Source organism: Poecilia mexicana, unplaced genomic scaffold (genome assembly GCF_051168715.1).
Source record: "Poecilia mexicana isolate PSO_F unplaced genomic scaffold, ASM5116871v1 scaffold_4, whole genome shotgun sequence".
Taxonomy (NCBI): Eukaryota; Metazoa; Chordata; class Actinopteri; order Cyprinodontiformes; family Poeciliidae; genus Poecilia; species Poecilia mexicana.
The window spans coordinates 5,230,782-5,253,022 of record NW_028263373.1 but is presented as its reverse complement, the minus strand read 5'-3'; the positions used below and the strand labels follow the sequence as shown (position 1 = coordinate 5,253,022).

At 36.8% G+C, this 22,241-nt stretch overlaps 1 protein-coding gene across 1 annotated transcript in view; it reads left to right on the top strand.

The window, feature by feature from the left end:
* Window positions 1-22,241, top strand: part of col24a1 (collagen type XXIV alpha 1) — an 85,519-nt gene that overhangs the window by 27,333 nt on the left and 35,945 nt on the right. Inside the window, exons 7-21 of the mRNA XM_088004846.1 lie at window positions 467-520; window positions 2,912-2,956; window positions 3,599-3,652; window positions 3,929-3,973; window positions 5,777-5,830; window positions 13,125-13,169; window positions 13,678-13,731; window positions 14,277-14,321; window positions 16,139-16,192; window positions 16,386-16,430; window positions 16,881-16,934; window positions 17,445-17,498; window positions 18,985-19,038; window positions 21,420-21,473; window positions 21,554-21,607. Of these exons, the coding sequence (XP_087860972.1) occupies window positions 467-520; window positions 2,912-2,956; window positions 3,599-3,652; window positions 3,929-3,973; window positions 5,777-5,830; window positions 13,125-13,169; window positions 13,678-13,731; window positions 14,277-14,321; window positions 16,139-16,192; window positions 16,386-16,430; window positions 16,881-16,934; window positions 17,445-17,498; window positions 18,985-19,038; window positions 21,420-21,473; window positions 21,554-21,607 (765 nt within the window). The remainder of the gene's footprint in view (window positions 1-466; window positions 521-2,911; window positions 2,957-3,598; window positions 3,653-3,928; window positions 3,974-5,776; window positions 5,831-13,124; window positions 13,170-13,677; window positions 13,732-14,276; window positions 14,322-16,138; window positions 16,193-16,385; window positions 16,431-16,880; window positions 16,935-17,444; window positions 17,499-18,984; window positions 19,039-21,419; window positions 21,474-21,553; window positions 21,608-22,241) is intronic.

Below are 22,241 nucleotides of genomic sequence, written 5' to 3'. Positions count from 1 at the left end.
GACAAAACCAAGGCGACTATTCCAAATCAACAAACGATCCCTACAACACACATGTGAAAACTAAAACATCCTAACATCAAAAATGTTTCTCAATGGCTGAACTGGTAGTTTCTCCAGAGTCGTGTCCCCTGCTCCCAGCAGCCTGATGGATTGCTCCACTTCCTGGTGTTACGTCATAACCGGTCCTCTCCTACAGCCACTAAATTAAATCTCAGCAAAATAATAAATATAGCGATTAGCAACCTAAACATATCTCAGTTGTTTACTAAATGTGTGCACCCATATTAGCAAACATCTTAAAGCAGTATTACAGAAAAAGTGAAATTATAAATAGCTGTACTGCATAAAAGAGACATTTAAATAAATACTAACATAACTGAAGGAACCTCCACTGTTGGCTTAATTTTTACTTAGTTTTTAATGTATTTGTTAACTTTTTGTGATTTGTCTGTGTTTGTGTCATTAGGGTGACAGAGGTCCACCTGGTACACCTGGGCCGAAAGGATTTCCAGGACCGCCGGTAGGAATAAATGTGTCTGGTTTTCTGGTTGTGTTGCCTTGCTATCAAGGCAACAAAAACAGCCTTTGAATCAGTAGGAAACTTTGTGCTTGCATTTGAGGTTTAGTTGGAATTATACAATTTTAAAGGTGTATATTGTTATATCATGAAAACCTAATTTTATTAGTCTTACCTCTTCAAAAGTGTTCATACCAATTAAATTTGTCCACATTACAGCCACATTCTGGTGTATTTTATTAAGACAAGTTACACCAACAAATTATTGTACACATTTTGTGAAGTGAAAGTGAAATGATACATGATTTTACATTTTTTAAATAAAATTCAGAAAAGTGTGGAGTACTTTTGTTTACATCTCTAAACATTAGAATCAAAACCAGCTTTATTTTGCCAAGTTTGCCATTCTATCAGCACTCTGAGCATCACCAGCAGTTTTTTCTTTCTTGTAAAAATGTAGATATGCATTGTTTTTACAAAAGAAGAAGAGAATCCAAAGCAAACCAGCAGGATCATTAAGACCAAGGAGCACACCTGACAGACCAGGGATAAAGCTATGGAGAAGTTCAAAACAAGATCACAAGTTTTAAGGAGATCCTTTCATCCAAAAATGGAAAAAAGTATAGCACAATTTCAAATCTATAAAAACATAGGTGATTAGTAATGTCCTCCACAAATCAGGCATTTATGAAAGAGAACTTTAAGGAAATGTGTTGTTTGTTAGCCAAAATGAGACGAGACAAACATGTGGAAGATGGAAGGAGCTAAATGCAAACTGATGCACAAAGAAAACCTGATGGAAGCTACGAGAGCTTCGACAAAGATGGAGTTTATGTATATGTCTTCAAAAGGTCTAGTCAAAGTTTAGGTATTTTCCTGTGGCATAGCAAAATGTGATCATTTCAAATGATCACATTGCAAGGCACAATTTCTTAAATTATTTTATTTAGAATCAATCAATCAAATTTTATTTGTATAGCACATTTCAGCAGCAAGGCATTTCGAAGTGCTTTACATAATTAAAATAAAAACAGCATGTGACATTGAATAAACAGTGAGACAGAGATTTAGAAAAAAAAAGATTAAAAAAGATAAAAACATTAAAACCCGCGCCCCGTTAAGGACTTCAGTTAAACAAAGATTAGAAGATTGTTGCTGTAGTTTTTGTCTTCATCACTAAAATATATTTACCTCAAAACAAAAAAAACGTAGATTAATTGTGCATTTTTAACTTCCTTGACTTTTTATGTACCGTATCCAGTTTTTGGTAACACATAGCAATGAATCCCTGGTTACCGTAGTTGTGTTTGTGTTGCTTTGGAGCAGGCATTTATTACGTTGAACTGCTTGGACTTGTTTGCACATTGCCAAAGTTTAAGTTACGCATGTTTCAGTTGATAAGTAGTCAGCATTTTATTTTGACCAGATCTCGTCACAAGAACTTAGGCATTTTACTTGTGTCAACATGCATTAGTTAACTCAGATTGTTATGTGAGTGTGGTCAGTGTTTGGCTTGAATGGGTTTGGTGATGACATTGTTTTTGGCTGGGATCACCTAACTTCAGATCGGTTCTGATCGTGATGACAGCTGTGTTGTGATAGTGGGCTGTTGTGCCGCTCACAGTCCTTCCAGTGCAGCTGTTTCAGTAATCTACTACTGATACTTTTATATGTTCCCTCTCAACATAGTTTACATTAACTTTGACCCCTAGGAGACCACACTGGTGTTTACCCTCATTAAACCTAATATACCTATCACACTCACTGTGTCATATCAGGTCATTTCAGAGGAAATGACTGGCTCTGTGCTCATTTCACCCTTGTGCGTTTTTAATTCAGTGTGAAAGTTCATGTGTCACAAAATCTGAAGCAGTTCATGAGAAGTTGCTGTTATCACTCCAGAAATAAAATGACCATTGGGGAATTTTTTGTTGGTCAACAATTACGTCCAAAAAAATAAATAAAATAAAAATAAAAAAAATAAAAAATAGCATAGACTATAAATTAGACGAGCATTTGAAAACGGGTTATGATTTTTTTTATTGTCTGTACAAAACCTGGCGAAATGGACAGAAAATATACATATAGGGACTTGACTGGCATCAATACTTATGATTCAAAAATATCTTGACAAGGAAGTTATTTATTTGGTAGTTTTTTTATTTATTATTTATTTCTTTTATCTATACTGGAAATTAATTATGTTTAATATTATTTTAGTTTATTTTCTATAATTTTGTACAAATTTTGGCATTTTCTGTAATGTTTTCTTGACTTATGTCATATATATACTCCCGTGTTGCATAAACAAATATCCACAAACTGTTGAGGTTCTTTTGATGTTTTCCTTTTTAAAATTATGCTAAACATATTTTTCTTGTTCCAATTCTGAAGGGTCTTAAGGGTTATCAAGGTACACCTGGCCCACCAGGGGAACAAGTAAGTAATCATTTTTAATTCAGACTGAATTCCAGTCAGTCCCTTCGGTTTTGTGTGATTCCTGTTCCCTGCATTTCTTCGCACTGATGCACAATTGCTAATTTTCCACAGAAATGGTCAAAAACATTGGGTTTATGTGGCTGCTTACTCCCATCTCCAGGTGGCAGTATTTTCTTACTGATGCCTCATCCTTATTTGATATCAAGTTATAGTTTGTGATGATACTATTTAAGTAAAAATGCATGCAGACACTTATACGTTTGCACCCTCTCAAAACTCAGACAGATTGTGTGAATCTAAGGACATCAGTTTGTACAATGCAGTCAGTGTTTTCTTTTTTCCTCAGTTTAAACCCCACTCTTCCTTGCTGGAAACACCTCCCAGGTTGTCAAAATGCTAACAAATGAGGTTAGTTTAAAAAAAAAAAAAAGACAGTAAGAGAGGGCGGGTCGGGTTGGAGCTCTGCAGGAAGCAACAGTTAGCAGACGGGGTTGTTTGGACTGAACAGTGTGTGTTTTATTCTTGCAGACAGCAGCAGCAGAAGCCTGTGTTTCTCCTCTTTCAGTTCATCCGTTCCACCTGATCTCATGCATTCGTTCATTCACGTTCTCTCTCTTGTTCTCACTCTTTTTCCTACTGAAGGGCATACCGGGACCTCCTGGGGAGTCTGGAGCTGCAGGTTACCCTGGCAGGCAGGTGCAGTGAAAAACACAAGAAACGTTTCTCCATGAATCCATTTTACAGTAAAACTTCCCTGATATCATCTGCTCTGCTTTTCTCTACACTCATTACACTCTCAGTTGATTTTAATTTAAATTATTTGAATGCCAATATACTCTCAGGTTTTCATCCAGCTGACAATAGCAATCTTTTGTCTAAGTGTGTATTAAGTTAGAATGACATTTTCTGATAATGAGCATGCCTGTTCTTCAAAAATGTGTCTTGTTGATCAAAACCTTGTTTTTCTTTTAGGGCTTAGCTGGGCCACAAGGTAGCCCCGGACCTAAAGGTGTCCGCGTAAGTAGCTTTCCTCTCCTGTTCTGCCCTCTTTTCTTCTACAGCTTTGGATTAAACACTTCATTTCCTGAAAGGATCAAGACGGTGTCAGGTGCTTAACTTTGCTCCATAGAGAAAGATCAGGATAAGACTCGCATTTTCATCATACCGCCTTAGGGGAGTCCTCATGTGAGGCCTAGTGTGACATCGGGTTGTCACTTTGAAGCCTCACCTGTTCTTCTAACTGTAGTTCATTCTTCACAGAAGAATGCCCCCATCACAAAAAACAAGAAAATCAAGGGAGGAGAAGAGGATGGAGGAAAAATAGATTAGAGAAAGTCTGAAAGCAGACAGAGGGGATGACTAAAAGAGCTGGTGAGAGAAAGGGACTTTATGTGGAAAACTGCAACTGGGAGAAAGAGGATAGCTGGGATTACAGTGTCAGGCTGAGGTTGGCATGGAGAAAAGGACAGAAAGAGCTTTGATAAGGCTGAAGTGTAGGAGAAAGAGACGTGGCGAGTTAGAAACACACTGACATATGCATGAAAAGAACAAAGATGATACAGAACATTTCTGTGCAGCAGTTTCTCAAATCATTGTATTTCTGCTTTCAATGACGTATTAATTTCCTTTTCTGAAGCTTTTTGTTTACAGTACATTGCAAAAGTATTCATACCTCTTAAACTTTTTGTAACAGACCAACACAATGTACCATGTCACTGTAAAGTGGAAGGAACGTGGCAAATGCATGCACACCTGAAGATCTGAAAAGTGTGGAGTGCATTTATATTAGGTTCTCTAAATAATATTCTGTGCAACATATTACCTTCACAAGCTTCCTTACTTATAAATATAGTCTATATTTGTGTAATTGTGTGTTTTTCTGACTTCCCACTCATAAAGCATCAACAAGCAAACCTTTCATAGACGTGCAACACAGGAGACATACCCCAAAAGACTTGCAGCTTTGATTCCAAAAAAAAAAAAAGGTTTTATAAAGTATAGATTCAAGGGTGCTAACCACACTTCTTAGATTTTTACTTGTTAAAGAAATCTACAATTTCCATGTCTGCTCATGATTCTTTGTGACTTTGTGTTTAGCCGTCACCAAGAATCCCAATGAAACAATAACTGTTTTTTGTTGTAAGGTGAAAAGCTGTGCTCCAGTGATGTGGGTGCTTTCACAAAACACTTTATGATCATATGAGTCACTGTTGGCTGCATTGTATCCTAACTTTGAAGCTTTACGTATTGCACAGTCATCATGATGTGTTTCTAATGACTAATCTGAGGACCATCGGGTTTAACGGGCTCATGGTCCGTTAAACTAAATTATGTAAAAACAAAAGCTCTGGAGGAAAGTATTCTTGCTTTATTCCTTTTCCCTTTAACAAAGAAATAAAAGAGTGTTTTGGGAAACAGTCCTGAAGTGCTTTGGAGATGAAACGTTACAGATCATATAAAGGCTTCCCAATACATGTTTCGGAGGACTTCCACGAAGACACAGTTCAAATGTAACTGTGTCACTTTCTCAGAACAACTGTCCCTGTCACAGATATTTTTGGCACTATTTCATGGTTTAAAAATGACTTCCAAAAGCTCACTTTTTGGCTAGTATTAGCCAACAGCTGTAAAGCCAGAATTGTATTGCTTTTACAGAATCATTCAGTTTTAATTGAAAGAATGTGCTTTGTTAATATAAAACAGGTTTATTTTATATCTGCAATAAAAAAGTTTAGTTTGAATTTTTTTCCCAATTAAATATTGTTTAAAAGTATTCATATAATGTGTCCCAATGTTATGATATGGAATTGTTCTTTTTAGGGTTTCATTGGGCCTCCTGGCGTTGCTGGACCACCAGGGCTGGAAGGGGAGAAAGTAAGTGTATTATGTTTTTAGTAGTTCATGTTTCATACGTGCATTAAAATACAAGGTTTTTTTCACAATCTGTCAAGAAATCAGACTAAACGTTTGTCATTTTTTTAAGGTAAATTACTATTATCTAAGTCATTTCCATTTGTTTACAGCCAGAACAATGAGCAATATGTTTTTAGAAGTTGTAGTTATTACTTTTCTACAATTCAGAAAGTGACATGTATTAAAATTACTAAGCAGGTTAATTCACAACATTTTAGATAATTAGAGACACCTGAGGATTTACACCTAAAATAGTCTGCTTTCCTTTGTGACATCATAGAAACAGCTAAACAAATCACCTGATATCAGTAACTCTGGTATAATTTAATATGCCTGATTATTACTATTATTATGATTTAGCAGTACAAACAAAATGGGAATGTTCTGTTCAGAAAAGAGACAATGGGAGTGCAACATTAAAAGAAATAAGGACATAAAAAAACCCAGATTGCACTTTTGCAAATGCTTTCAGATGTTCTTAACATTTGGGGCCATATCTTTTGGTCTTCTGACAGTGAAATGGATGGGCGGGGGGGTTTGTTTTGTTTTTAACAACCATCGTTACATTTGGCAGAAAAGTACAAAAAGTCCAGAGAAAAAAGAAAATGTAGAAAAAAAATTTGCTTGAAGCTTGAAGAGATGAGTGTGAGCAGTTTTGAAAAATGATTATTGGATCTTGACAAGTAGGGGCAGTGGTTATGAAAGTAATGTGTTCTTCTGTTGATACCTTGGTATGATACTCGATCAGCTGGCCTTAATCACAGGGGATGAGGGATATGCTAGAAACCAGCATATTCAAAGGACCACATGAAGGACTAGCTGCTACTTTGATGTAGCTGGGCTGGAGCTTGTTCATGTAAAGTTCTGACAGCGAGAAGCTTGAAGCTTGAACCTACACTCTGCACCAGCATTCTGAAAAACCTGTTTGATCCGTACGGAACAGAACTCCAAACTTTCTGAAAAGCTTGTGGAAGAATACACTAAACTTCTGAATTTAAGGAAAGTTAAAAGAATATCTGTCACTTTTTTATTTTGGCATTTAGGGAATATGAATGATTTTGGTAATACTAACTGACCTAATTCAGGAGATTTTTTATTCTGATTTAATGTCAGACAGTAAAAAAACCAGAAGGTGTACTTTTTTATGTGTAAATATCTGCTTATAACTGTGTCAGAGTTTTTCTGCAAAACGTACCTTATTTTCCGGACTATAAGCCGCTACTTTTTCCCCACACTTTAAGCCAGGGGTGTCAAACTCAATTTCACCGAGGGCCACTTCAGCATATTGGCCCCCCTCAACGGGCCACATTGACGGTACAAATCAGAAGTGCATCCCTGCTAAAACACCCCAGACAAAAGGTTGACTTCCCTCATTCAGCTCTGTAGAGGCTTATAATGAGTCAATGGTCCAGGTGTGTTAGAGAAGGAATGCATCTAAAGTTGCAGATGGTAGCTCTGGAAAACTAGACTTGGGCACCCCTAGCATAAATGTATAAAAATACAATGTTAAAAATAAAAACACCAACCACATATTGTTAAATAACTGATTTTATGTATTGAAGTTTTAAATATTACATTTGAGATTCCTTGGATGTAAAATTACTGCTCAGTTTAAAAATTACAATATTTAAATCAGTGTTTAAAGGTAAGCAAACAAATAATAAAAACAAGTCACATGGGGAGACATTATAGACTTTACGCAAAGATTTAGTCTCAGAGGCAACTGAAACCAATTAATTAAAAAAATCCTTTCTGATTATCATCTCATGGTCTCTGAACTAAATGCGTCTTTCTGACCGGGAGCGTGTTGAAGATTATGGACCGGACGCTCTGGAGCGTCTGGTTCGGAAGCGCATTACAAACCTTGACCAGAGAAAACTAAAGAGAATGCAACGTTATGTTAATCCATTTGAGTAGCCGGTAGTTTATCTTGAGGAAATAAATGACGATCCAAAAGTTAATTAGACTGTAACATGCGTATTCCGCTGCTCAACCACTGCGGACGTGGTTCCGCCACTGCGAAGACTTAGAAACCGCTGGGAGAAACTCATCCAGCGGATTTAACAAATGGAGCCTTCTTGGTGCACGTTACAAAGAAGAGCGGCGCTCTGGAGGAGCTGCAGACGTAACATCTGTCCTTTTCGGAGAAGCGAAACCACAAAAAAAAAAAAAAAAAAAAAAAAAAAAAAAATCCTGGTAAAAGGGCAGACCGGACCGCGCAGAGTAAAACACTCACAGACAGAGTTCAGTTGATCTGTTTGGATCAGACAGATCCAACTGACGGATGAATTAGCACAGATTTTTCTGCAGATGGGAACCAGGAGGAAGTGCGTTCAGACCCCAGCGGGTGAAGTGATGCTAATTTAAGTGAAGTCGCTAAATTTAATTTATTAAAAGTTATTGGGGTGGTTTTTGTCACTACGAGAAAAACGAAGATACATTTATCTGCTTAATTTGTGATGGGATCTGGACTCACGGTGAATATTAACTAAACCGCATAAAATGCGACTAAATAGCCGATGTTAATATGATTGTAATTTCACGGATAAAAATAGTACATGACCGATTTTTTTTAATGTTGTCGGTCAAGATAACGTCTAGCGCGACCTGCCGCCCTGACACCAACTCACACATCTTCATTCACAGTCTTACTTGTAAATCGAGTTTTTCTTTTCTTGGACGTTTTGATGTTAGCTTGTCGATGTCTCAGTTTCATTCGCTGGGAAAATCAATTAGCAGCTTGAGGTGACTCTGCTGCTCTCTAGTGGCGAGAAGCCGTAATGTTGGCTGGTAACAATCGGAAAGCATTGTGGGAGATGTAGTTTGTAGTCAATTCGTGCTCAAAACGTATTTTAAGTGAATCATCGGCCTATAAAATGCTGGGGGACCACATGTGGGCCGCGGACCTTGAGTTTGACACAGGTGCATTACGCCATAGAACTGCCAATTGGTAATTGAAGTAAAGTAGCTTCGATTTCAAAAATGCCTACATTGAAGTCCATTGGCAAATGAACCATCACGAAAGAGGAAGGCTCTTGTTGTCTCACTGCACCCCAAGAGATGCAAAACCTACAAAATCCACTTCTGTCTGGTTTTGAACCAGAGACCTTTTGCGTGTAAAGTAAACATGATAACCACTACACTACAGGAACTGAACTTCTCTGCTTTGTTTCAGTTTGAGGTTCCAAAGTTGATGATGTGAGATGCAACGCATGAAAATTTCAACTGAGGCTTGCACTCAGATGCCTGGATTCAGAGTACAGACCATGACACCACAGAGCCCTTGTTGACCTTTAGTAAACACCTGTGATGAATAGAACATACCAAAACTGTTTCTGTCTGGTTTCGAACCAGAGACCCATTGCGTGTAAAGCAAAGGTGATAACCACTACACTACAGGAACTGAACTTCTCTGCTTTGTTTCAGTTTGAGGTTCCAAAGTTGATGATGTGAGATGCAACGCATGAAAATTTCAACTGAGGCTTGCACTCAGATGCCTGGATTCAGAGTACAGACCATGACACCACAGAGCCCTTGTTGACCTTTAGTAAACACCTGTGATGAATAGAACATACCAAAACTGTTTCTGTCTGGTTTCGAACCAGAGACCCATTGCGTGTAAAGCAAAGGTGATAACCACTACACTACAGGAACTGAACTTCTCTGCTTTGTTTCAGTTTGAGGTTCCAAAGTTGATGATGTGAGATGCAACGCATGAAAATTTCAACTGAGGCTTGCACTCAGATACCTGGATTCAGAGTACAGACCATGACACCACAGAGCCCTTGTTGACCTTTAGTAAACACCTGTGATGAATAGAACATACTAAAACTGTTTCTGTCTGGTTTCGAACCAGATACCTTTTGCATGTAAAGCAAAGGTGATAACCACTACACTACAGGAACTCATGTTCTTTGTGGTGTTCCTGGTAGATGATCCAAATTTTGTTAGAGACTCATGTCAACGATGGGCATGGAACAAAGTCAAATACTTAAACCACAGATCCTCTCAGAAAGCACAGTAACTTGGTGAACAAACTCCCAAGCTTATGCTTGTGCCTAATTTCACATTACAGTCCATAAACTAAGCCTGGGATCAAAAAATTTTATTGAAGATGTCATTAGCAGAGACAAATGGTTCTACAGAGACTTGGCTAAATGGCTATAAAATAAAATCAATGCTTACAAATAAAAAATGGTTCAAAAATAAAATTAACACATTAAAATAAAAAATATATCTGAAATACAATCAACACTTGAAAATTAAAAATGGTTCAAAAATAATATCAACACTTGAAAATTAAAAATGGTTCAAAAATAATATCAACACTTCAAACCACAAAATCTCTGTAAAATAAAATATTATGTAAGTTGTTTTGAAAAACATTAGAATATAAGCACTTTTATCAAATCTTCATTGTGGGCAGATCATGTAAGTTCTTCTTAAATCCATGGAAACTCAACAGTCTGTAAGGTAGGTGAGTTAGCTCAACAGGTTAGAGCACCGTGCTGGTAATGCTGAGGTCGTCGGTTCAAACCCCGTATGGGGCAATTCATGTGTGTAAGGTCTTTCAGACAATCAACACTTCAAATTAAATAAGGGTTCAAAAATAGAATCAACACTCTACAATAAAAAAGGTTTCAAAAATAAAATCAACACTCTACAATAAAAAAGGTTTCAAAAATAAAATCAACACTTTACAATTTAAAAAATGGTTAAATAAAATCAACACTTCAAAATAAATAAGGGTTCAAAATTAAAATCAACACTACAATAAAAAAGGTTTCAAAAATAAAATCAACACTTAAAAAAATGGTTCAATATTTATAAATAAAATCAACACTTTACAATTTAAAAATGTGTTTTTGAACCATTAAAAATGGTTCAAAAATAAAATCAACAGTTCAAAATGTATAATGGTAACTGTTTCTGTCTGTTCAGCCCATAAACTAAGCCTGGGATCAAAATTTGTATTGAAGATGTCATTAGCAGAGACAAATGGTTCTACAGAGTCTTGGCTAAATGGCTAAAAAATAAAATCAATACTTACAAATAAAGAATGGTTAGGAAGCAAACCTTTGGTTGAAATGGCCGTTAAATTCAAGTCTCCATTACAGACCACAGAAAACTAAAGAGAATGCAATGTTGTGTTAATCCATTTGAAGAGCCGGTAGTTTATCTTGAGGAAATAAATGACGATGCAAAAGTTAATTAGACTGTAACATCCGCCCTGACACCAACTCACACACATCTTCATTCACAGTCTTACTTGTAAATCGATTTTTCTTTTCTTGGACGTTTTGATGTTAGCTTGTCGATGTCTCAGTTTTATTCGCTGGGAAAATCAATAAGCAGCTTGAGGTGACTGTGCTGCTCTCTAGTGGTGAGAAGCCGTAATATTGGCTGGTAGCAATCGGAATGCATTATGGGAGATGTAGTTTGTAGTCAATTCGTGTTCAAAACCTATTTTAAGTTAATCATCGGCCTATAAAATGCTGGGGGGGCCACATAAAATGACATGGCGGGCCATATATGGCCCACAGGGCTTGAGTTTGACACATGTGCTTTAAACCATGAGGCTTATAGCCCGTTGTAGCCCTGTGGATTTTTCTTCTACCACCAGGGGGCGCTTTAGCAGGAAGTGAATCGTTGGAAGTCAAAATTGTAAATCAAAGAAGAAACTGCTGATTTTCATGTAGAACAAGCACATGCTAGCAGCGAAGAAATTTCTTTAAACTCATACCCGCTCATCACGGGAAGAAGTTCATATGATGAAGTTGAAGACTACAGACCGATAGCCGCTGATCGTAAGCTCGGCGTGAACGAATCCATGGTTGGAGACGCAGGGCTGCGTCTTTAATAGCAGATTTGTTTCCTTGTGAAAAACCGAGTAGGAGATACCAGCGGCTTTTAGCCTGGTGCGGCTTATATATGTATGTTTCCAGTTTAAAAAAAAAAAAAAAACCGTTGTGGGTGCGGCTTACAGTAAGGTGCGCTCTATAGTCCGAAAAATAGGGGCATGTAATCTTGTACATATGCATAATAATAATAGAATAATTGATTTTTTTTTTTTTTTTTTTTTTTTTTTTAGCCGTATCAAGATATTTCAACTTAATCAAGTTAGCAATTTACATACACATTACATAGTAGGGTTTTATTCAAGGTGTTGTTTCTACCTGGAAGTTCAGATTTCCTTCTGGGCCATCGATTGGCTTAAAATGTTCTGATAAAGCCAAAAATTTGGGAGTGATGATGGATCCAGATTTAAACTTTGACAGCCACATCAAATCTATCATAAAAACTGCATATTATCATTTAAAAAATATTTCCAAAATTAGACGACTGATGTCCCTACAAGATTCTGAAAAACTAATTCATGCCTTTGTCTTTAGCAGGCTCGATTACTGTAATGCCATTTTTACTGGATTATCAAAAAAAGCAATAAAACAGCTGCAGCTTCTTCAGAATGCAGCTGCAAGAGTCCTGACTAAAACAAAAAGAGATCAACATATCAGTCCAGTTCTGAGATCGTTGCACTGGCTCCCAGTTGCTAAAAGAATAGAATTTAAAATCTCTTTATTGGTGTATAAAACTCTACACAACAAAACCCCAGATTATATTACGGATCTTCTTCAGCCCTACATACCTCCCAGACCTTTAAGATCAACTGAGTCAAACCTATTAGTCATTCCGAGAGTCAGAACAAAATACGGGGAAGCAGCTTTTAGTTTTTATGCTCCAGCCCTCTGGAATAAGCTTCCGGCTCACTGCAAGTCTGCCCCAACTTTGAGTTTATTTAAAACAAGGTTAAAAACATTTCTATTTGAAGTTGCCTATTCTTGAATTTTTTATTTATTTATTTATTTATTTATTTTTTATTTTATTTTGTTACTTGTCTGATTGGTATTGTTTCTCTGTAAAAGCACTTTGAATTGTCTTTGACTGAAAGGTGCTATATAAATAAAATTGCCTTGCCTTGCCTTGCCTTGCCTTGTTCTAAGCTGGAAAAACCCCCAGCAAATCCTCACTTGGAAAAGTATGATTTAAAAAAATTGAAAATCCAATATTAGTGTAAATCTACTTTCCAGAGTTGCACATTTATATAATTTTGACTTTTACTAATTTCTTAAATGGATGTCTCTGCAGAAGTGATGTGTTTTCCATCCATCCGTTAATTATACCTGCCCATCCCTGCAGGGTCACGGGGGTCTGGTGTCTTAGAAGGTTTGATTAACTGTTTGTTATTATTTTCTAGGGCATTCCTGGTCTTGTTGGAAAACCTGGGCCAAAAGGAAGACACGTAATACAGTTTGTTTTTGATCTTTTTTTTTGTACTTATCTGTGTTTAGCTGTTTGAGGGTCAGGTGAGTTCTCTCTACATTAGTCTGGGAAATCCAATAGATTGTTGGACTTAAAGTAAACATCCTAGTTGAGCGATTTAGTTCCACAAACATAACCTGTGTTAAAATAAGTTTATTTTGGTACGTACAGGTTTTCTAGGGCTTAAATTGGAAATAATTCCTGGTACATTGTAAAAGGCACAAATGCATTTTCTGGGTTTGGGCTATTAGTGTGTTTTATGTGTATATTTTTAAACAACTAAGCTAAAACAGCTTGTTTTAGTTTAAACTTTCATCTTAAACTTCATCTTGCTCTTAGTGGCGTGTTTGCTAGTCTTTCCCTTATTGCATAGTGGCCAAAAGAAGTGTAGGTCTCATATTTGGGACTGAAACTGTTATTTAAACAAACAAGAGCGGAATAAACAACGTGTATCCTCCTTTGTAAAATATTTTCTGCTTCTTCCACAGGGTGTGGTAGGAGACGTCGGGGAGAGGGGCTCACCTGGTCCAGATGGCAGCCAGGTGAGAATGCTAATCTTTGAAGTACCTGTGGATTGGAATTTAAAAATGTATATATTACAAAATTCAGGTGAAATGAAAAAGTTGCTGTAAACGTAAAATGTTCCTTTAATACTCCATTTACTCTATTGGTTCCCTGCTTAAGTACCCAACATCTGGACTAAACATTATTTCTCCAGTTGGATTCCAACTTTCACTGGACTGGATTCACATTTGTTTAAGAGTCTGTTTGTGCTTTTATCATCTTGTATTGTAGGACACTTTTTATTTTACAAAATGTAGTTTTAAAATAAGCAATGTTAAATTTAAAGTGTGCACACTTATCTTTATGTTTGTTAATGCCCAAGAGGGGTCTGTTTACAGTTGAATGCACAGAACACATTATAACTTATTAAAAGTAATGCATCTTTTTTTGTTTTTGTTCATTGCTCTTAGTGGCAACAAAAATCAAAAGGAAAATACATGATCCAGCAAAATAAATCTTTTGAGATAAATATTATGTTTGTAAAATGTTTCTGAAAATGTCTTGTGCTATAATGTTTTAACAGGGGCCTGTTGGTGGTTCTGGTATTACTGGCTTTCCTGGTTTGAGGGTGAGTCTGATATTTGTCTTGTTTTCTTCACACTGGTACATTTTTATAGTGTAGACTGAAAGACACCACCGGAACCAGAAACTTGCATTGTATAAAAACTTTTATTTTTATTTTTATTTTTATGGTTCAACAGCTAAACTTTCCTGTTTTGGGTCAGTTATGATAAACAGAAAAAGGTTGATTTGCTAGAAACCAAAATTGTAAAAAGATAATGAATGTGTTTTGTATATTTTTCATTAATCTTGTCAAATTTAGGAGCTTACATACACTAAAATTCCTGTGCCAGAATTGTGAAGCTCAATAAGATCAGATCATCTTTGGGCAAAATCTCTAAATCCCTTTCATTCCAATAATTATACGAGTAAAAATGTCAAATCGAATCAATCCGAGAACAAAATCAAAAAACCTTCTGAAGATCCTGGTTGAAGTTGGTGAGAGGGTGACATTAAACACCATAAAACAACTCCTGTACCAACATGGACCGAAAGGCCACTCAGTGAGGAAGAAGCCTGTCTCCAATAGCAACATACAGAACCGTCAATAATTACATTCTGAAAATGCATTCAACCTTAATTTTGGAGACGTGTTCTGGAGTCTGATGGAGCTTGCAAATGAGAGAAAACTAACTCAACTGTGCAGTTTGGGGGTAGCAGCATCATGATGATTTCGTTGTTGCTGCAGGTGATCTTCACAAGAGAGATTGCATCATGAGAAAAGAAAATGAGATAAAAATATTGGGACATCTCTAGACATCAAATTCATGCTCAAGTGGGATCTGTAGAAGTTCCCACTGAGTTAACGATGGGTTAAAATGTACAACAATTAGAATTTAACAAAGGACAGAAAAGGGTTGCAACAAAAATTGGGATTTTGGGATCACCAAATCGTCATAGCGACCATGATCCATGATGTGCGTCATGAAGCTGTTGAGGGTTACGGTTTCCCGCAGGCTGATTGGACAGAAGAAGTCCAGAGTTCTGGAATCATGGGCATGTTTGCTAAGGGACAAAATATTAGTGTGGTTGGTGAGGTTTTATGCATATGCATTTATTTGAATGGATTCCAACTTGTGTACACAATGCCTGTTCTCAGACTAAAAATATCAACATTCTCAACATATTGTAACTATTTGTAGCTCCCTATTTAAGTTAGAATGAGAGACAAATTGTTTTTGTGGCGTCCCTCTCTAACAAGTATTGCTTTCAAAGCTGCACAAGTTGCCAGCTGGTTATGAAGTGCACAGTTAGTGCTAGAATGAGTGGGAGAGCATATTTCAATGATGCATTGCTCTTCGGTAAAGTCCAGATATGTGCCCTCAGGTCACAGAGTTAAGACCAATTCATCAAGGAGATACTGAGATAAGGGAAAGAGGCCAAACTGTTTGACACTGAGAATATAGAGAAGTCACTGGTGAAGTCAGAAACAAACATGTTTATCAGAGATGCCAAAATGGATGGAGGGTTCAGTATCAATGTCATGGCACCGTTTTTATTATTAACAATTGTTGCAGATGTTTTGACAGCATGTTCTCTTCCTTGAGGCACATTGTGGGGGTCCAGCTCCACTTTCTGGTTGTTTTCAATCCAAGCCTTTTGGTTGTTGTAGATGTTTGGGCTGTGAGTAAGGAAGCCCGCATGCTCATCCAAACCAGATGGATACATTTTTAACTCAGCTTATTTCTCTGGGTTCAAAAAATATGTTTGCATTTGTGTAGCCATAAGAGATGAACTAAAAGTTTTGGGTTTTTATCAAAAGCATGTGAATTTAGTTTTCAGAGTTTTTAAAATCCAAATTCTGTTATTTTCTTCTTCCAACAGGGGGATCCAGGCCCAGAGGGACCACGAGGGCTGCCTGGTATGACAGGACCTCAGGTAGCTTTATCTAATAAATATTTAACTTAATGCATGGGTACCAAACGTCCCATTTGGTAAAGATGATGAGATCTAAGACATAAATTTGTACCAAAAAATGTAATATGCAAATGCTAAACAATTACCGCAATGTGAACTTTATTGCTGATTGTTTATTTTCTAACTTTTTTCTTTCTTCTTGTTCTTGCTGCAGGGCCCAGCAGGACACGTCGGCCTGCCCGGATTGAAAGGTGATAAGGTGATTTAAATATTTATATTATTGTTGTGAATATGTGTGTTTTTATTCCACTAGTTCAGTTCATGTAATTACACCAGTTGCAACTACCCTGTTGACAGTTTGATACACAACACAACTTCTACCACAAACTGTGACAAAAAGGCCAGAATAATAAAGACGCAATGAGGGATTGGAGCCACAAACCAAAGCTGATGTCAAAGTGAATTATTTGTCCAGGTCAAAACTTCCAACTTGACGTTTTGCAGCTTTTTGCAATAAGTCGATTATATGTATTCAGATAAATTTGTGGGATGATTAAAGATTGAAATAATCAGAGTTTAAAATCTAGAATATAAAGTGCAGTGTACATATATTCCATGTTAGAATTGTGTTTATTTTTAACCTGTTGTACTGTGATTACTATGACAGGGGAGTGTTGTGTTATATCTTGTGTGATACTGTAAAATCTAGGGTGAAGTGGGTCAAAGGGGTGAGCCAGGAGAGATGGGCTACCAAGGTGACAAGGTAAGAAGTGACAAGTTCTAAAACTGCTTTGAATTTTGTCACTTATGCCAAGATGATTCTTGTGCCTTGCAGTCATGAGTGGTACAGCCCATGTCAGTGCGGTGTGGTATGCTTCTTGATTGTCTGGTGTATTCAGGAGACCCTTTCCACTGCGAGCAGGCGGGGTTAAAGCCAAACGCCTAATGTTGCGTCATATTAATGCGACGACGACAAACATGATGCACTATATCTTGTCCTTTTCACAAGCAGTGATGTTTTTCTGTCCTCCAATCAATGCACTGTGATGTGTGACAGCAGTAGCTCCGCCCTGACCCTACCATTGTTCTACGGACCTAAAGGGGTCCAGGAATGGTGCGGTACAGGTCGGATGTTTGTGGTGGTTTTACTTTAGAAACAGACAAAGTGGTGTACCAACTGCACTGGCCCACATGCAGACTTGCATTCTGCTGTAATGTTGCAATTTCACACAAAGCAAAACCAGTTGAAGATGATTGTATTTGTATGTTTTAGGGTATTGCTGGTCCTCCTGGTCCTGCTGGGCCCAGAGGGAAACCAGGACCACCGGTACGTTCTAGTTCTCCATGGGAAAGATGGTTGTTAGGAAATATGTGTAGTCTGGCAATATTATTATAACTTGGGACAGTTTTTATTGGTTTGCCTTAGATGTGATGATCAAGGTGACATGGCTACAATGATTGTGAGTTTCGAAACAGAAGTTTAATTAAGAGATGTCCTAATTATGATACTGATCCAACTCATTTAACAGTAGATTTTGGTCATACTGAGTCCAAGTCTATTACCTTCTTAAAGCTAATAAATTCAATGCTATGTATGAGCTCCAGCATTTCCACCTACCCAAGATCACTGCATGTCCTGTTCACAGTTAATGTCATTTATTTCATTACCCTATCTAAATAATGTGAGATCCTGTCATTGTGTCAAATAAGCATAAACATGCTGCAATCAGATTAAACAAGACCCTGGTACATTTAGAGACTACAAAACCCACAAATACAGAGCTTTCCAAATTTCATAATAAGTGTTACACATGATCTTTGTCCAACATCTAGTGGTGTTGGTGAAAAGTGTAGCAGTGAGTGAATTAGACAGGGAACAGCAGCCACTTAAAAATATAAAAACATTATATTTTGGGTGAAATCCACTCCTATTCCTTGTGGAAATTCTGTTAAAGATTATTTTATTAACCTCCTAGCACAAGTGCCTAAGCCATATTTTTGACTTTTCAGAAAACAAGAAGAAACTGTTTTTAAGCAAGCCTAACTCAAAGGAAAGATTAGGGAAATATGGATTTTGGACTGTAACAAGTGTTCTGATAGGCTGAGAAGATTGACAATTAGGCAGGGCGACATAGCAGTATAAGAAGGTCAATATTATACTGAGATCTGGCCAAAATATGACTTAGGCAATTATGCGGTGAGGCTAAGGATTTTCCAAATTTATATTATTGTTTTGCAAGCAATAACGTGTGACTGTTAGAAATCGCCCTCAAAAAAAGCAAGAAAATTAATTTGTCTTCATAGGAGAGCAGGTGACGTAATTGTAGAAGTTGAGTTTTGTATGTGATTCCCAAAGCCATGCTGAGAATCTCAGTCTAATCCCTGAGATTGGATCAGGACATCCATGGTTTATTTGTTCACATTATCAGTGTAGCTGTTTATTTAATCACACCTAATCAGAATTATTAGGTGTGATTAGGATGCAAAGTAGGATAGACTAAGACTTTAGAGTGATTACTACAAAGAGGACTTGATGTTCAGCCAGGTTTTGAGAAGATTTAAGGGATTTAGTTCGATGATGGAAACCTCTTTTCTGTTTCTGTGATGAAAACCTTAATCACTTTACTGAATGTGTTTTTACTATCTAACGTTTGTGTCAGTGCAGAAACCCACCGGAGTAATTCAGAGTTCAATTCTGTCTGTTTGTTCTCTAATTTCAGAGAAATATGAATATAGCTGTGCTCCTTATTTACAGCTGAACATTGTCATGTTCAGCTTTATCATGTGTATATTATATATACTTTACTTTAAAGGGTAGAATTGGAGAAATTGGGACACAAGGACCACATGGACCACCAGGACCAGAGGTAGGAATGATATACATGTTTTTTTATATATATACATTAGTGTATAGTTCTGTAAATATGTGATACGTATTAGGTACAACACACTTTAACGTATTAAGTGAGAAATAACAGCAGAACTAAATTCAGACTGTTTTGGGTCCATTGAATTAAATATAGCACTATACTTTTATTTTAATTGTTGGAAAACTGAAAGGATGATGATATAAACAAATTCTAGTAAAAATGTTAAAGGAAATTATTGATATCTTGAAGGTAACTCCTCCACCAGTACTGAGAGTTATTGTTTGAGAGTGTTGTGGTGGTCTTTTTAAACTGAAGAAGCATCAGGCTAAAGATAAAAGTGAGTTCATTTAAAATAAATTGCTGCTTAGTAAGCTTAGAAGCATTGTTGCTATTGTTGCTTCTCTGGGCTCCTGTCAGTCCACACCACAGTGATAGTTTGCTCCATTAGTGTTGGCATAGTTACAAACCCAAAAGGGGAGAAGATGCAAATATTTAACATTTTTTTTCCATGGAAACATTTTTTCATGCTGAAAAAAATGAATAAGAGTTCAGGTTAGGACTAGACAGTGGCACAGTGAAAAATGCTGAATAAAGAGAAATGTATTGTGTGTCTGTCCAAACATTAACAGCTGTAAAAGCATACTGAGTTTGTTAAGTCTTCTCTTTTGAGTGTTGTGGAATTGGAACATAAACAATATATTGATTTTCATGGCTACCCACTATCTGGATTTCACTAGAATGATGATCAAGGGAATTCAGGTTTAATAATACTGGCACCATTCACATGCAAGACAGATGGCATGACAACAAAGGAGAGAGAAAGACAACAAACCTTCACGTTTTGCTTGAAAAGAGAACTCATCTGAAGTTAGCTTCAGCTAAAAGTATCCCATGAAAGAATTTCATGTTAAAATGTAGATTTAAAAGGCAGAGTTCACTCCACATTCAAAATCAAGTTTAAATTTAAAACAAAATCAAAATCTGAACCTAATCCCCATGCTTCAGCTTCTGCAGTTTATTAGTCAGATTATTTTATTGAAAACTGGAGGTTTTAGTTCTGGATAATTAAAAGAGCCAAAGGTTTGTGCACCTGTCAGGTTTTATTTATCTTTTCTATCATTTTATTTTAACTTGATATTGACAGACTGCAAATTATTGAGTAAAGAATGACTGGAGGATTGCACAGGACATTTTTTATAAAAATCTGAAGTTGAAAGACACAAGGCCAAGGAAACTCTTAACTGGTTTCAAAGAAAGAAATCAAATCTGCTGAAATGGATACAAACACCTGACTTATATCCAATATAAATCTTCAAGATTTGAATACAGTTGTGTGGAAGAATGTGCCAAAAGTCACAACTGAGCATTGCAGCTAATTCCTTCATACATCTTGAAGTTGCCAAGAAAGCGACTTGAATATGTAGTTAATACATTTAACTGGATTTAGTACTTATTTGCTTTGTCATTCTATTAATAAATTAATTCTATTTCTGGATTATTTTTACTTTGATTTCTTTGCATGTGTGGATTACTGGGGTTGTTGCTGACATCTGTTTTGATTTTGTGTCATTGGTTCCATTTGAAGCATTTAGACTGAGAAAAATTATGTGTTCAATTCTTATTTTACCCGCTGAACAACTCAACCACTAGAGTGCACCCAAGTGGTGAAGAAATAGTTCTTTAATCAGTCAAAACACACAACAAACCCTGTGCTGTGTCAGCCATTTACAGCATTCAGCAAACTAAGTTAGCAAATCTTCTTAGCGTAGACAGAGCATCTGCATAGCATAGCATGAGAGTCACATCATCGAGCCATTGGCACAACATTTACATAACTCTTACGGATATTTTAAAACGTATGGGATTCATTTACAGTCACTAAGTTACATCACCCATGCCAGAAAAGTTTTTGATCTGGGGATCACATCACACACGGTACAGTGTAAAACACACAAAAGATAATACTATGGAGAGTATTATTCACCGGAAGCTCTATATATCCATGTGTTAAAGGAAAGCAAGCTAGATACACAATGGTGTGACAAAGGCATTACAGCTAGTTTTAATTTATTTTGGGTTATTTTGTTTTACAGTATCTTTGAAATTATGTCAACAAATGCAGCTCTAGATGGAAATTAAACTTTGTGTCACGACAATCCTGCATTAAGGTTTTCAATCTCAGTCAGCTCTATTTGTTTATACATAAACTTTGTAGAAGACTGTTATCAGATTTTGGAAATGCTACTTTTTAATCTGTCAGTGGTCCTAACTAAAACTTACTATTTTTAAATGGAGTATAAATTTGTCCCAAATTGTTTTTAAGAAAGTAGCGATATTACACTAACAGCATCTGTAATCTCTTTAATGCTTTTTGTAAGGGGTTTCCTGGAGACATCGGCGTTCCAGGCCCGAATGGCCCACCTGGACCGAAGGTAGAAACTCTCAAATCATCCACAAATGAAGCATTTACTTCACCTAATTGTTAGTAAAGGCAGGTTCGGTTGTGTTGCAGGGTTTGCAAGGTGCAAGAGGGCTCCAAGGCCCACCAGGGCCAAAAGGAGAACAGGTGAGATTGTTCAACACTTAAACTAGCTCAGATAAGTCATATTGTGTCTGCTCTGCTCCTGTTTCACTGCTCCACAGACATGGAAAATGTTAGACTAAATCCTGATTGATTATGAAGGTAAAAGTCATGTTGGATTTAGATCTGAGAGGAAGACTTTGTTACTGAAAGATCTCAGGGCATGTTCCACCAGGTGAAGTTATAATTTAAAATCGGATGCATATACATTTTTTCCACTCCTGGAAAAGTGAACAGAAGCCTTTGGAAAAAGTACAACACACGCACACACACACACACACTATTTTATGCTGTGTTGAAAGCATTGAGTTGGCCAACAGCTGCCTTACTCAAAAGTAAGTGTTAAACTGAATTTCAGATTTTTTTCATTAGAATTTCTTCCAGTTTGGTTTATTAGGAATTTGTCTTAGGATTTACTAGACGAATATGGAGATTTGCTCTTAGTTCTGTTTACGTTGACTTACAGGAAACAGGCATGACAACTTTATTGCCTGGGCTGGCATCAGTATTGCAGAGCTATTTTTGTTCTCTAAGCTTTACTGCTGGACAAAATAAGTTCCACATTTCTTTATATTATCCAGTGTGCTCAGTTATTCATACCTAAAGATATGCAGCTGTT